Source organism: Salvia splendens, chromosome 22 (genome assembly GCF_004379255.2).
Source record: "Salvia splendens isolate huo1 chromosome 22, SspV2, whole genome shotgun sequence".
Classification (NCBI taxonomy): Eukaryota; Viridiplantae; Streptophyta; class Magnoliopsida; order Lamiales; family Lamiaceae; genus Salvia; species Salvia splendens.
The window spans coordinates 19472652-19489279 of record NC_056053.1 but is presented as its reverse complement, the minus strand read 5'-3'; the positions used below and the strand labels follow the sequence as shown (position 1 = coordinate 19489279).

Here is a 16628-nt window from a genome sequence, read left to right as displayed (position 1 = left end):
ATTTTTGCTAAAAGGTATATTATAATTCTTCTTCTTCTTCTTCTTCTTCTTATTATTATTATTATTATTATTATTATTATTATTATTATTATTATTATTATTATTATTATTATTATAATAATAATAATAATAATAATAATAATTATTATTATTATTATTATTATTTATTAGTCTATTTATTTAATTTTCTACTTAACATCATGTGACAATTAAAACAGTAAATTGACCGTGTGTTTATATCAGGTTGAAAGGTTATTATTTACCAATATTAGTAAATGTTTGATTTTTTTTATAGAATAATGGTTGAAATTTGTTTGAAAGAAATAATGTATGATAAACTTAACCAAATCTCAAATACTAGCAAACACGTTACTCATGTTTATGGAGTGGCCGAAAGTCAATCAGGCAAAAAGTAAAGTATCGGGCAAAGAGTAATAGAATGAGAATGATGTTATAATTGTAATTTTATGAAATTTAATCTGAAGTTATAATATTCTAATTTAATTTTAAAATTTTTGGATAAATTAATTAATTTTTGGAGGTATAATATTTCGAAAAATGAGTGACGTTAATGTGTTTAGGTTTGGACTATTATGGGTTTTGAATTAGATGAAGGCGTAAGCAGATAGGTTGGCCTAAACTACTGTTAAATGTATGAAATATGCCCCTTTATTAGTAGTATAGTTTAATAATAGCTTTACGGAGACAGAATCGTTAAAATTAAATAGCATTATAGTTTCTTTCAAATGATCATAATTACAACTGTCTAAGTTGAATAATTAATGCCTTCATCTGATAGATGAAGGTATTATAAAATCCAAAGTATTATAGAAATCCATTAATGTGAATAAAGTCTCGCGGCTAGACTCTCACCAACAGCCTTTGAACAGATTTATATGGGTTTGGGATTTATTGAGAATTCATTTTTTCGCAATAAATATTGATTATCAAGTTTTAAACAGAAAAAAAACAATAAAATATCTATTCCCGACGAGATTTAATTTCAGATGATTGATTAATTTAGAAGAGATACATTATCCTATATTTTCGTGATCCAAGAGCTGAATACATATTATTATTTCTCATCAATATTTACAATTCTCATATATGCATATGTATCATAATTCACGAGGAAGAGGATAGAATAATTCTTTTTTTCTTCTTCGAAATAACTAAAAAAATTAATTAAAACCATTTAAAACCACTGTACATTAATCATTGCCACTATATTTCTGGTATTGAGTTTTCTATTTCCTTCCTTGGACCCTTCCATTGCCTAGTTTTATGAATTAAGACAAATAAATGAAATAAAAATTAAACTGTGGCATCACAATAGAATAATTAATGGATTGGTGTTCCATTTATTTATTTTTATTTATCAAATCTCACAATTCTTCGTCATTGTAGCGTGAAAGGTAATCAGGGATACAAATTGTAAGACCCACGTAATGGAAAATTTAAACAATTCTATTAATTAATAAGTATACACGAAAGCAAATCAAATTAATTAGGCGTAGTATTTTTTATCGGACGATTTCTATGTTTCAAATTAATTAATCTGTTATATGGAAATCAGGCAAATAAACGGCAGTTGCATACATCTCAAGTTTCCAACATAGAACAATTCAACCTCTTTAAAACAGTCTTCTCTTTTTCCTTGATTCTTCAACCAATTTGCAACACAATCTCAATTCTCACTCACAAACAATTCCTACAAAAATTTAAATTTTTTGGTGTATGTTGAATATTGGAGTCGATATTTAATACAAAATCAATGTTGCCACCTCCATAAATGTAATTGAAAAATAGCCACCACAAAAATCAACATTCTGCAAGAAATTTGCGTGCTTAAATGAGCTCTGCTTGAAACCAATGAAACGTTTCCTAATCCTCCTATTGCCTCTCCACTTGCTTTCTTGCTGCAAATTCACCATCAATAATTTCGTTATTTATTAGTAAAAAAATCATCATCCAACAATATAATTAGGTTAATTGGTCCTTTATTAAAATCAATTCGCAGAAAAGACACGCAAGCAAACGATCTTGGACGGTGCCGCTATTTTCAAGAATATTTATTTAAGACAAATAAAAAATTATACATTTGGTTAAAACCCAGTTCCGATCATAGCTACCTGCCCTATTTCGCATTTGAATTTTTAATACTACCTTAGATCATCCACACAAGTATAAATGCAAATACCATTTCAATGATTATGATTGTATCCTATTATATTTGACACCAATTAAACTACTAGAAGAATATACTAGCATATAAAATCACATGACAACATATGAGACATATTCATAACCGCCCAAAATTGTGAAGGCATGAAAAGAGCTTGTAATTGGGAAATTGCACATGGTCACAACTTAGATACCAACATTTTGTTCACTACTTTTCAAAAGTGAAGAATTTCTAAGTAGGGGTCGACAAAAACATGGAACCATCCATGTTCATTTATGCAAAAACTAATTAATATACTAATTAGCTATTAAGTAGTGTACTATAATAAACAATAGCACATGTTACCCATCCAACAAATTCGTCACTTTACGTTAGTATCCATTTTTAATCCATGTGGCAATGTTTGTGTTGCAAAACATTTGCACAAAAAGTGACACTCAAAAGCCACTTTTCTTATGTGGATGAGATCAATGCAATTTCTCACTTAATAGTTGCATTTCCCCACAAACTATGTATGTAGATTTATTAGTAATAAACTTTGACAAGTTGCTGAGTAAGTTTATATTTGTGTCAAGTAGTATGATAGTATTAAATAAATACACAAATAAAGGGTAAATAGCCGAAAAAACCATACCTGTGGGAAGGAGTTGGGCAGAAAGTGATAATATAATCGGCAGAAGCACACGTAAAAGTACTAGTTTTATCGTCATAAGCATAGCTGTAAGCGCGGGGACAGGCGTTCTTAAACACCTGCGAATACTGGGTCGGCCCACAGGTTTCGGGCGTGTTGTACCCACCTGAGCAGCAATACTTGGGATCACCGAACGCCTCACACGCACTCCTGCAGGCCACACATTCCCCTCCGCTGGCGCCGCCAACCACCTTCAGCTCAGACGGGCACGACTCGTTGAGGTCGCCCACGCACCCCGTGCTCGAGCAGTTCCCTCCGCTCTGCGGGACCACGAGCATTGGCAGGTTGTACCCGTCCACCAGGCTGACGTCGTAGAAGTCGAGGCCGCCTGCGCCGTTGAGTGTGAACTCGGCCAGCGTGGCGGGCGGCACCGCCCCGGCGCCGGAGCACTCCACGGTGCCGGAGCCGCAGTCGGCGGTGGTGCAGGCGAATTTTCCGGTGGCCGGATCCTGAGAACAGAGTGTCCTTCCCCAAATGCGGCCCGACCACGAGGCCGGGACGGACAAGGGGAAGGAGTCGCCGGAGCTGAGGGAGAATCCGGTGGTGGAGAGCGGTTGAGTTCCGGCGCCGGAGAGAATTCCCGGCCAGACTGTGTAGGTGCATTGATTGACTAATGTGAATGTCGCCGATAATGCAATCGGAGCTGCATTTATAGTCAAATATACTAGACAATTAGAACGTTATCAACATCAAAATTAACAAAATTAAGAATCAAATATGTACCTGTGATTGTGAATGTGAATGTGAGAATGAGAATGATGAGAGAAAAATGAAGTGGTCTGGCCATTTTGTGTTGAAGAAAACTATAATTGAAATTGACAAGACAATGAAAGTGTGATATTCAAATAGTAGGGTGTGCTAGTTTTTGGTAAGGAGGTGAAGAAAAAATGAGAAATCAGTTGGGATTAGGGGATCTACTTCAATTGTTAATGGTGGCAACATAAGTTAGTCAGTTTATATAGGTGAAAGACTGGGGCAGGGTGGTGGGGTGACCCTACTTATTGGTTATAAAAATCCCTTCTTCACATTGGGTAAAATAATAGACAAAATCAACTCAAAAGGTTATACTATATTCTTGAAAGTTGAAACATCATTTATATTTAGTGAGAGTGGACTAATGTTGCTAGTAAAATTTTATGGAGAAGTTACTCATTTTTCCATCCTTATTCTACTTTTCATTTGTTTTTATTTTATACTCCCTCGTCCCTTAATAGATAGCATAGTTGGAGAATGACACAAAATTTTAGAAGAGGTAGTATTTCGTGTTAGGTAGAGAAAGAAAATAATATATTTATATTAATGTGAGAGTGACTGTTTTTAAAAAAATGAAATGTGATAGCTTTTGTAAGACAAACTAATGTAAGACAAACTAAAAAAGAAAGTGTAACGTCAATTATGAGAGAGAGGGAGGGGGCAGATATTTTTTTATACAGTGATGTTGGAGGTAACAACATGGGTACTACGGGCTTTGTAAATGTATGGTATTTGTCTTGTTTATGATGGTGATTTATTTGAATACGAATATTTGGAAAAGGAAAAAAGAATAAAACACAGGTATAATATGGTGGCCCAAATGAAGTTTAGCCGTAGCCTGTAGCTTATGTGGGCCCAACTGTTTGCAGTGGTTAAAACCATTAATCCAATTGTAATGTCTATTTCCTAATTGACTATGTTCATAACTCATAAGTGATAATTTTTTCTAGCCCATTTCAGCCCTTTTTAATTTTCATCTCTTTCAATTTTCATGTACTACTGTTCTTTTCTATAACATGAGTTTCAACTTTCATGTATCGATTTCCATCAAAAGTTTTTCTTAGGCTATCCACAATGGCGCCTAGCGCACCGCCTAGCCGAGCGCCGGCGCTAGGCGGTCGCTAGGCGAACCATTGCAGCCTCCGAAAACCGCCGAGCGGTTTTTCGGAATTAAAAATCGCCTAGCGCTGGGCGATGCGCTGGGCGATCCGCTCGGCGCCATTGCAGCGTCGGGATCGCCCAGCGCATCGCCCAGCGGTTTTTTTTATTTTTATTTTAAATTTTCCCGACACTATATATACGCGATTTGCACTTCATTTTCATTCGCACCACTTGTATTAACGAATACTCTCTCTATCTAAATTTCTATACAAGATCAACACCGAGAAATGGATCTAAACAACGAGCCTAGTTCAGGGACGAGTGGTTCTCAAACTCCCCCAATTAATGTTGGAGGCGGATGGAATCAGATGCCCGGGTACTACAACATGTACCCGTGGCAGCAGATGCTATCCGGGATGCCGACCGGAGGGAGTCCGCCGGGGGGGTTCCCGGCGATGCCGGGTTGGGGACCCAATATGCAGATGATGCCGGGGTGGGCACCCAATATGCAGATGATGCCCGGGGGTGGATCGGCGACGCAGGGGACGCCGGGGGGAGTACCGGCGACGCAGGTGACGCGGGGGAACGTCTATCCCTTCAGTTTTGATTTCAGCACTGCTTCGTCGCACACATCGACCCCAACGGATGCGCAGTTCACGCCGAGCGGTTTTGATGAATTTTCGTTGGCGGATTTGGGGTTTGATAGTCTCGGAGTTCCGGAAACTCTCGTTCAAACGGGGGGAGCAGTGCAGGGTAGTGGCGCCCCAAAGAAGAAGGGCAAGGGAAAGAAGGTCGGGGAGTCGTCGCAGCCGGGTGGGGATGACCCCACGGCACGGAGAAGGTGGACGGAGGAGGAGAACGTTGCCCTGTCAAGGGCGTGGGTGAGTGTTTGCGACGATCCTCTTGTTTCTAATAACCAGAGGATCGTCAACATGTGGGGCAAGGTAGCAGCAGCCTACCAGCGATTTTGCCCGGAGGGGAGGCCACACAACGGGGAGGATTGCCGGAAGGCGTGGAATCGAATCAGGGCTGCCGTCTCCCGATTTTCGGGTTTGTACGCCAACGCCCTCCGCATGCAGAGTAGTGGCCAAACGGAGGACGACTGCAGGAGGATAGCAGAGAAAGCCTTCCCCCAGCCCGGGTTGTATAAGGACTTCACCTACTGGAACTGCTATCTTGTGCTGAACGACTCTGAGAAATTCCGAGTAGGTGTCGATGCTGGCTGGCCGAAACGGCAACGATTGAACTATACCGGGGATTTCAGCGGCAGCAGCGGTGGTTCCCACGACCTCCCCGAGAGGGACCAGGTGCTCCCCACCCCTCGTTCGTTCGGCCGCCGACCTCGCCCCGTTGGGCAAAAGCGGGCGCAACGGGCGGCGAGGGGGGCCGCCGGGGGTTCCCAGGAGGTCCAGTCGGCATCCCCCTTTGACCGCCAGTCTACAGAGGATCTCAAGTACTTCGCGCGTCAACAAACGCGCCAGATGATGGTGAAGACGTTAGCCGAATGGCGAGAGGCTACGGACCCCCAGGAGAAGAGATTTCTCTTCACATTGCTCGAGAGCATGAATGACGATTTGCGTGGAGGCGGCAGCGGCGGTGGCAGCGGAGGCGGCAGTGACAGTGGCGACGGAGGCGGCGGAGGCGGTGGCGACGGCGACGGCGACGACGGAATCGAGGGAGCCACCGAGTGATTTTTTTAAGTAATGTACTTTTTTTAATGTAATTTTTATTATTAATGTACTTTTTTAAAATTTTAGTACTTTTTAAAATTTATTGTACTTTTTTAATTTTTTGTATTTTTTTAAAGTAAAATAGTATTATTAATGTTTCCCGTATATGTCTCGTAAATTAAATTCCGTATATTGTGTTATTTAGTGATGTGGCTATTGATGTGGCTGGGCTATTTATGATATGGCTGGACTATGGCTGGGCTATTTCTGATGTGGCAGGAGTATTTTTAGTATTGATGATGTGGCAGGAGGAGTTTGTGGCTGGGCTATGGCTGGGCTATTGCTGGGCTATTGCCACTGTGGATACCCTTACAAAAATCATGAGTCGTCCTTTTCTATACCTTTTTCTAATGTAGTAGTAATATGTAATCCCTCCGTTTCATAGTACTAGATTCATTTTGACATTTTGGTACGTTCCATAGTAGTTGAGTCATTTTCCTTTTTAGTAAAAGTCAACGAATTTCTTCTCACTTATTTTATTATCTCTTCAGCTCTCTACCTTTTTCATTTTCTACTTTGTTCTTCATTTACCCCGCTTAACACAATTTTTCTTAAATCACGTGCGAAAAAGAAACACCTCCACTACCGCTCCTGTACAAAGCAACACTCGTTGTACTTTGACTAAAGTATAGTTACATGCAATAGTTCATAAAAATTATTGCATATAATGGATAACAATAGTAGGCTATGTATGACACATAAAGAATAAAAGTGAACCTAGAATTATCGACTCTAAAAGCCAAATTTATAGAGTTTTTTTGGCTCTCATGGATTGACAGTTCGGTCTATCAACCACCAATCTCACCTGGATCCACCATTGTATGTATGATGTTTGAAAATGGCACAACATGTAGACAGAAACGGACCAAATTGGCTCCTTAAATCTTACACGTAGCATGAAAAAGCAATCACAAATAATCAAACATGTAAGCGTTCAAAAACTTGTGCTCCTTCTACGAACATATAGGGTTGTTGCCTTAAAGCAAGGTTCACTTTTTCCGCATAAACTAAAGTTTGGAGCATTAGCCACAACAAATTAATACTGTTGTTATATTATTTTAGATTAGTCCAAATCTCCCTCATAAAATTTGCCACCTGTCCCAACCCAACCCACAGTTTATACTTATGCTACTAATTCCAACTTTATAATTTATGCGGTTCTGAGATTAATTACGTATAAACAAAATTTAAAGTATGGACAAATATGACCAATCTGAACCTTCCAGAAATAAAGGTGTTTTCTTACTAGTAATTTGAAAATTTAATAGATATATGTAATAACCGAATTAAAATAATGCGAGTCAAAAATAAAATGTACTATGTATACTACTTTTATATGGGTGAAGTATTTAATAATGAAAACTTATGAGCATAGCATAAGCCCATAACTATTTAAGAATGCAAAATCAGATTTGCATATCCAATTTTAGATGAATAATGCGGTGGTTGGCTTTAAGGGAATTTATTTTGAATAAATAAAACAGTATAAATTGAATGTGGATAGTCTACATACAGTTTCCTAAGCATTTTGTGAAAGGAATTTGGAAAGGATACCATGAATCTTTACATCGCAACGACGTGGAAAGAGAGTGAATAATGATATACTCTTTTTGAGGCAAATAAGCATTATCGTCGCCTACTTATCACTGTTATTTACTTTTATCATTTTTAATATATTATCCTAAATTAACATTTACTGTTTATTAATTTTCCATTCCAAATTTCCTCTCGTCCATCCTGAAATAATATTCAAATCGTTCTACATTTATTTGCAACATGTAACTTATTGTTTGTATTGAAATTGTAAAAATATAAAGTGACATGGGGGATATGTACCAAAATTCAAATTATATTTTCCTCACTATTATTTAAAATTATAAAACATGGGTACTGATAAAATGCAAACTCATATATTGTACAAACTCCAAACTTTTCAACACAGTGTCAACACAACGTCAACATAATGTCAACATAGTGTAAAATTTCAAGATTTTGATGTCAATACAATATCAACACAATGTCAACCGTTGACACTGTGTTGATATTTTCTGTTGCTATTATTTTATAATCTGTTGACATTTTTCAATGGTTTAGATCATAGTTTAGAGTTTGTACAATATTTAGAGTTTGCATTTGATTACATTGATATAAAACATTGTTGTACATATCCAAGAGCTGCATGGCTCTTACACAATAACACAATCCTAACCCGTATTCGATAACCGTTTTAACCAACTCCTTCAACACAATATACAGTTGAGATTCTTCTTATTTAAAATTGTGCTCATTTGTATCCACATTCCAACAGTCGATTTTGGATTTGGGCTTTTTCAGTCTATTATTCATGTGTATATACCCACCCATACACAGGATCTATTTCATTTACTCCTACTCCATGTATGGTTAGAATTTTCTCATACTATATATATTTTTTAAAAAATTCATTTAAATTTTGTACTCCATTTTTTTAGTTGGCCTTGTAATTATCAATAATTTATTGCATCATATTAAGGAATATATATTTTTAAATTAATTGTCACTTTTATTAGATAAAAAAAAATGATTATTGGAGGGGGGAAAAGAATAGTCAAATTTCTATAAGATCGTTGAATGGAACTGCTAATAGTTTGATCGAATCAAACCATATGGAGGTCTAATTGCTATTAATAATGTTGAATTGACCGGTTTAGTCCCATTTACGAAACATTCATGCAATGATCGGTCAATAATCTAGTCGGATCACATGTCCTATATTTTATGCATCACAAGTTACTAGTATGAATTTAACAATGTTTAAAATTATTTTTTACGAGGAAAATGAATATTTATTTATAATATAAAATTGAAGTTTAAAAAAATTTACACCAAAATTTTTGAATAACAACCTACTAAAAAACTAACAGTCCATAATTATTTAAAATACTGAGTATATATTAAATGTTAAAACAAATCATAAAAATTAGTTAGATCAGTATTGAATCTTACAAAATACTAGTAACCCCAAAGTTAAAATGAAGCACTAGAGACTGAAATTGTAGATATAAAATTATAAACAATACACTACAAAAGAATTGATAATGAAATCCGAGTGAAACATCAAATACTGGAATTATTGATCTAATAAGTGGCTGAAAAAAATATTAAGTGGTAACTTTGAGTAGTAAAGACATTAATAGGGATGTTCAATTCAATGAACGTTCATTTCGTTTTGGATCGACGGTTACGATCTCAATGAAAGTGAAATCGTAACCGGACTAATAAGTAAATTTTCAGTTTCAGTTTTGAATGGCAACCACCGATTCTGGTTCAAAACTAATAGATTTGAGTATTTTTTGTCTTTTTTTCAACGATTTCCATGATTTTCTCAGTCTGTCCGTTTAATTATTTTGATTTTGGGCCAAAAACGACAGTTAGCGGTTGATTACTCTTCCAAAAATCCTAGAACCAATTCGATTCATCCCTTGAAAGGCAGTTACAGTTCCAAATTCGAAACCAACCGTTTGATTTTTAAACCGAACTAATTGTTCTAGTTTAAATATTTAACCATGCATCCCTATGCGTTACACATTTCTCCTTAAGCTCATATTAAATAAATCACATATGCATACTATGTAATCTGTATCATATGCATACTCTGTAATCTGTATTATAAATGTGTGTGTATGTTTAATCTTTGATCAGATTTCATAAAAATATGAAGTAACAATATAAATAGAATGAATAAATTTGTACGTAATTTAAAATGGCCTTCTGAGATGCTTGAAATCCGAATACTCAACACACACAATCTTACTCCTATACCCTTTCAACACCTTCAACAATTCCGTGACCTTCTCCTTAGTCACCTCATCGCTCCTAATCTGCAACACCACCAGTAGCTTCTGAAACGCCCTCGCTTGAAGCGCCTCCACCACACTTTCCTTCTCCCTCACAATCTTCAACAGAATCGAAACCGAAAAATCCGTCGCAATCTCCGAAACTCGCAGCACCTTCTTCAAAAAATGTGTTAATTAGAGTGAGACAACACACGTAAGTAACTCAATTCCATGGAAGCGTGTTCCAAGTCTCCCAATTCTAAAAAATGATACCTACTTCATAAAATCATATGTATAACAATTACACACAAAAAATACAATGATTAAACAAGTTGTCGCGTCACTATAGGATTAAAAAGCATAATAGATCAGTTGGATTTTGGTGAATCGTGCAATGGAGTGAAGCCCTACCCTAAAATAGATGAATAGCTACTTCTAAAGAAAACAAACCACATCACTAAAAACATAAATCACATTCATTTCCTTGCACACGACAACAATAAGCATGTATTGAATATGGTCCAATGCCGCGGGCCTGGTCTGACCTAGCTTAGTCATGGGCCTAAGTTGCCCCCGAGATGTTAGTCCATCAAATATAATATATAGTAACTGGATTGTCGGCGGGGTCGTCGCCAAGAATATAAATGGAAGGGGCCAAAATTGTATTAGGGAAATTTGGGAATTTGAGAAGGGGTAAAATACAAGAATATTTCAAAAATTGGCCTTTGATGAAGGGACATTTGGTTTGCTATTTCTTTGCCAAGGTTGGGTCAATGTTGGTCTCATGGTATATTCTACCTTTGATGATGGATGTATACCTTGCTTCATTTATGGTGCGTGCTTGTGCAAAGAAAGAAAACATGTGATAATCACTCTATTTGGTAACGATTGATTCAATTTGAACTACAATTAAATTTTGAAATGGTCAACCAACAACTCAATTTATTCAGTCCAGTTAACATTCTTTATTCGATTTGGTTTGATTAAGTTGATTCAGTTATTTCGATTTGGCAACTTTTGTGATGTAAATTTAAAATAGACAAATATGCACCACAAAATGACATAATTAATTTTAAAACAATAGATGAAACCATAACTATTAAAAAATTTTAATTGACAATTCAAACTGAAATATGCGATAATACGACATCATCATTGTAATAAACGTTGAACATTGGAACCCTCTATATGCACCCCTCTGTTAAGCAACGAACGGTCATTGAGAGAGTTATTTTCCTCCCAAAGTTTTAGTTTGGTTATTAAAAGCAATATGTCGAACAGTTGGCGTGCGAGAGCACATATACAAAACCTGCTTTCATTACACTATAGTCTGGAAACCAAAGTAAGTGACTTAATATAGAAAAGAAGTTGTATTGCAAGTTTAGTAATGTTTCAATACTAGCTAAGTCATCCGATCATGTTAGTCTTCAGGTGTCACAATAAGCTTCATTTCCTTCCTAGTCATTGTTATGCTGCAGCAGCAAAAAAAGTACTCAACAAGATGACATAAAGATAATGACAGTTCATTTAAATATATTTAGAAGAAGACAACAACAATTACATACTATATTTAGCTTTAGACCAAACAGTTGAAGTGTTTCAATTGTTCAAGAAAAACATAACCCTTTGTCTCGTCCCAAACACTAAACGACATTGCATGAAAATTTGTGCCGTAAACAAATGTTTCCCTTTGAATGGGAAACATAGGCAGAGAGTACTTGATAAATCCCACAGCCCCTCCTGTACCAATTAGACAATTAGCTGACTAAGACGAAAACCGGTGATTCCGGGCCAGTTCGGTGGTTCTTTTTTTTTTTTATCTTTTTTTTGTGTTTATTTGACTATAAAATATGCTTACATAAAATTCAAACAATAAGGATGAAAATTGTAATTTTATTGATATAAATTTCAACGAGACTACAAGTTACAACTTATAACTTATAACAATTACAAAAGACTTGAAGTATTAAACAATAAATTTAAATATGCTTGTAAATCTCAACGAGACTATAACAAAGCTATTTACAAATTACAAAAAACACTTGAAGTTTTGAACAATAAATTTATAAGTGTATACTCTAAGTAGGCGAATGAGATGTTTCTACATATATATAATTGTGCACGGTTCTAGCATTAATAAGAAAAAAAATGCCATTAAATAATACTCCTAAATGCAATGCTAGCAATAAAAAATACTTTCCACTATGCATACTCGTAAGACTATTACTTATGTAAATTTCTCTCCACAATCTTTATTTAATGTGAAAGATATAAGTACATTAAATATAGCGTAATTAATGTGTTTATATCTATTGCTTATAGCATCATAATTCAAAATCAAGACCAAATTTCCACCATTAGATTTCAAAACGAGTGGATGAGATTAAATCTTACGAATTTCAATAAATAGTAGAAAAAAATAAAAGGGTAAGATCGTTATTCTATTATCATATCATAATTTTCGTATTTTTTTATATCAACATAGTTTATTACAAATATTAACACAATGAAATGAGTATTTCCACACAAGTACACAAAAATATCAAAACAATTTTATTGAGATTTTACATGCATTATGTTGAGATTTTACATGCATTATATTGAGATTTTACATGCATTATATTGAGATTTTTTGATGTATTTGTTGATAAAAATCTACTTATCAACATACACGAAAACTGAAATAAAAATCATCAAGGCCATGTTTGGTTGACGGGAAAGTAAAGTTGGCAAGGAAAATGATTCCTAGGAAAATGAATCCCAGGAATATGATTCTTAATAACTTTACTTACCTGTGTTTTGAAATATCAAAATTTTAAATTTTATATTTGATTTAAATATCAAACTAAAAATATACTAATTATTCTTTTATTTATAAAAAAATAATAATATAAATTTTTAATAAATTATTAATTACAAATAATAATTATATTTATTATTATGATATATAGTTTAAATTTGAATTATTCATCATAATATATAATAATCATAATTAATTATATTATTATTATTATATTTAAAATATTATAATTGAATAAATTTTATAATTCAAAAGTTCCCTATAGCTTTATTGATTAATTATTAATTTATAAAATAATAATAATAATAATAATATTATATGATTTATATTATATAATCATATTTTAATTGTTTAATAAATTATTAATTATAATAATAATAACAATTATATATAAAAATTATAATAATATAGTTATAATTATGATAATTTTAATTATAGTTATTTATTATACTGAAATGGGTATGATTTATAATTTTAAATTATTTCGAAAACATTGTTAATAATAATAATAATAATAATAATAATAATAATAATAATAAATATACTATATTGCATTAAATAGGTAAGAATCATAAAACTGAGAAAATGAATACCTAAGAAAAGTTAGGATTCAGAATCCTTGAAAGTTGTACTAACTTTCCTTGTTCTCGGATTCTTATTACTTTCTTAGTTTGATTAAAAAATCAAAACAAACACAGGAATTTATAATTTAAGGAATTAGATTACTTTCTCAAACAGAATCCTGACAACCAAACATGGCCAAAATTCCAGCATTCGGATGTCGTCGGAGCATATGCAATTGAGATCTCGTTAGAATCCTTATAAAATTACCTTTAAATTGATATATTTTTTGCGAAAAAATCATTTAAATCGAGTGAGTTACGTAAATTTCAAGTTTTGGGATAATTTTAATAAAAGAAAATACTACCTCCGTCCCCAAAAATTTGTCCCACTTTGACCCGACACGAGTTTTAAGAAATATAATGGAAAGTGAGTTGAAAAAGTTAATGGATTGTGAGTCCTACTTTTATATGTTAATTTTATAATAAAATGTGAGTAGGAATGAGTTAGTGGAATATGTGGTCCACTACAAAAAATGGTAAAAAGTGAAATGAGACAAATTTTGGGGGACAGACGAAAATGGAAAAATGGGACAAATTTTCAGGGACGGAGGTAGTAATTTAAATCATGGTATGCCCAGAGCACGAAATTTTTTCTCTTTTTAAGATGTATAATTACCTTTTAAAGAAGGTAAATGAGAAATATATCTTCTTACTTTACCTTTCTTACTTGAAGATGCTATAAGATATTAGTATGTACCATCATTAAGCAATACACATTTCTCCCTTGAAACTTATATTAAAATAAATCACATATGAATACCCTGTAATCTATATTATTCATGTGTGTATATTTAATCTTTGATTATGAATCATAAAAATATGAAGTAACAATATAAATAGAATGAATGAATTTGTACGTAATTTAAAACGGCCTTTTGAGATGCTTGAAATCCGAAGACTCAACACACTCAATCCTACTCCTATACCCATTCAACACCTTCAACAACTCTGTGACCTTCTCCTTGGTCCCCTCATCACTCCCAATCTGCAACACCAGCAACAGCTTCTGAAACGCCCCCGCTTGAAGCGCCTCCACCACACTCTCCTCCTCCCTCACAATCTTCAACAGAATCGAAACCGAAAACTCCGTCGCCATCTCCGAAACTCGCAGCACCTTCTTCACCAATAGCGGTATCATCAGCGCATTCTCCCTCGCCCTCTCTCTCACCTCCCCGTGGCCGCACATCCCGTCCAAAACGCCCAGCGCCTTCTCGGTAACGCTTTTATCCGAGTCCACCGCCATTTCGAGAAGCTTCTCCACCATCCCCATCTCCATCAGAGTCACCGCAATCGCGTTAGAATATTCGATTGATTTGAGCAGATAGTAAATTGAAAGTAGAGACGCCTTCGTCGTGGTCGAGCAAATCGGCTCTTTGACCAGCCTGATCAACGCCTCTACCACGCCTTCGATGTTGACAGCAATTTCAAACGACAGAATCGATCTCAGTGTTAACACTGCATTTCTCCGCGTAGACAAACTGCCTAATCTCATAAACCACAACAATTTCCGCAGCGAATGCTCAGAAGAAAGGTTGCGGCTCGTTTCCTCATCCAGAACCGGCGTTAAGGTGATCATCGCCGATAAAATTTCTGCTAACACATCGCCGGATTCATCTGAATTCGAAAACGCTGCAAATGCGGCGGAGAGGATTTTAGTGGATCCATTAGCGACGAAGCATCGTTTGTTTCTATCGCTTTCCTTCGCCGATTGTTTGATTTTCGCGACGAATTCGCGGCATCTGCTTTCGTCGCTGGCGTCGGAGATTCTCGATAGCATCTCGGAGACCTCGGCGGAGGTGATCGGGATGCGCGGGGTGGGGATCCGATCGACGCCGCGGGAGCGGTTTTCGACGCACCATTCCTGGATGATTTTTCGGATGGCGTGGTTGGGGATTGGTTCGAGGTCTCTGAGGATTTGATTCGTGACGGGGCAGGTTTTGTTGCCGGATTCGATCCAGGTTTCGATGCTGTGGCGGTCGTAGGTGGTGCCGGTGGACAATGTGACCGGATCTTTCATGAGGTGGAGAGAGATCGGGCAGAGGAAATGGTTGGGGATGGTGAGCTCCGGCGGCGTGGCGCCGGAGTTGCGGCGGCAGCGCCTTCTCCATGATTTGAGCATGGTGTTAGGTATTGTTTGGTTGTGTGATTTTGTGAAGAGCGTGTGTGATGAGTTTATTTATGTGTGTTGAGAGAGGAGACCGAGTCCAAACGCGCCTCAGCTTTTTCAATGTGTGTTGCGTTTGTGAATAGATTAGAAAGTGTCAACGACTCAACACAGGTAAATTATGGTACGAGGAAACATATCTCTCTCTCTATATATATATAGATTATTATAGTAAGATATTTGAATAATTTGAATGGGAAAGTTGGACCGGAATTCGTCAATGACCCGGCTGACTGACTGACTGACTGACTGGATACCGAAATAAAAAATGATTTTTATATATTACTAATATATTTCCAAAAATTCAATAAAAAAAGCTATGGTTTTCTTTATGAAAATAGGTAGATCGATTTGACTATAGATTGGGTCGCATCTTTTACTTGTATAAATTAGGAGGAGAATGACCAGTCACTTTTAATGGGAATCAAATGATATGTTGAGTCCATTTTGGGATTATATAATTATAAAAACCGAATATCTCAACTTGTTTTACTGGAATTAGTCTTTGTTACAAATTACAATTACTTGAATTGCGTTTTTCTTCCTCCTCTTGTTTTTTTTATTTGATAAATTAATTTATGACTTAATTTGATGATTCATTACATTGTTTTACATCTCAAATACTTAACATTATATTAGTACTACTAATTTTTTTATTACTTCTCCTGTGACGTTTCACATATTTATGAGCGAAGATCATGGGATGTAATATTAACATAGTGTGAACAAAATTTGAGTTGAAAGTGTTTGAATGGTGACAGTGACA

General features: G+C 35.5%; 2 protein-coding genes across 2 annotated transcripts; both read right to left on the bottom strand.

Annotated features, from left to right (window-relative positions):
• Positions 1-1607: 1607 nt before the first annotated feature.
• LOC121785728 (thaumatin-like protein 1b) lies at positions 1608-3784 on the bottom strand. Its single transcript, XM_042184147.1, has 3 exons — positions 3600-3784; positions 2820-3519; positions 1608-1919 (listed from the first exon to the last, which is right to left on the bottom strand). The coding sequence occupies exons 1-3, from the start codon at positions 3661-3663 to the stop codon at positions 1772-1774; spliced, it is 912 nt and encodes a 303-aa protein (XP_042040081.1). The 5' UTR covers positions 3664-3784; the 3' UTR covers positions 1608-1771.
• A 10671-nt stretch (positions 3785-14455) lies between these two features.
• Positions 14456-15989, bottom strand: LOC121785944 (U-box domain-containing protein 21-like). Its single transcript, XM_042184434.1, has one exon. The coding sequence runs from the start codon at positions 15815-15817 to the stop codon at positions 14561-14563; it is 1257 nt and encodes a 418-aa protein (XP_042040368.1). The 5' UTR covers positions 15818-15989; the 3' UTR covers positions 14456-14560.
• Between the last annotated feature and the right edge of the window lie 639 nt (positions 15990-16628).

What these genes read in the sequence shown, in the direction of transcription:
- LOC121785728 (XM_042184147.1), bottom strand. Translation starts at nt 3,663, where the DNA reads ATGGCCAGACCACTTCATTTTTCTCTCATCATTCTCATTCTCACATTC. An exon ending in ATTCACATTCACAATCACAG is followed by an intron (nt 3,520 to 3,599) that starts GTACATATTTGA and finishes CTATAAATGCAG; the next exon opens with CTCCGATTGCATTATCGGCG. An exon ending in TGCCCAACTCCTTCCCACAG is followed by an intron (nt 1,920 to 2,819) that starts GTATGGTTTTTT and finishes GTGAATTTGCAG; the next exon opens with CAAGAAAGCAAGTGGAGAGG.
- LOC121785944 (XM_042184434.1), bottom strand. Translation starts at nt 15,817, where the DNA reads ATGCTCAAATCATGGAGAAGGCGCTGCCGCCGCAACTCCGGCGCCACG.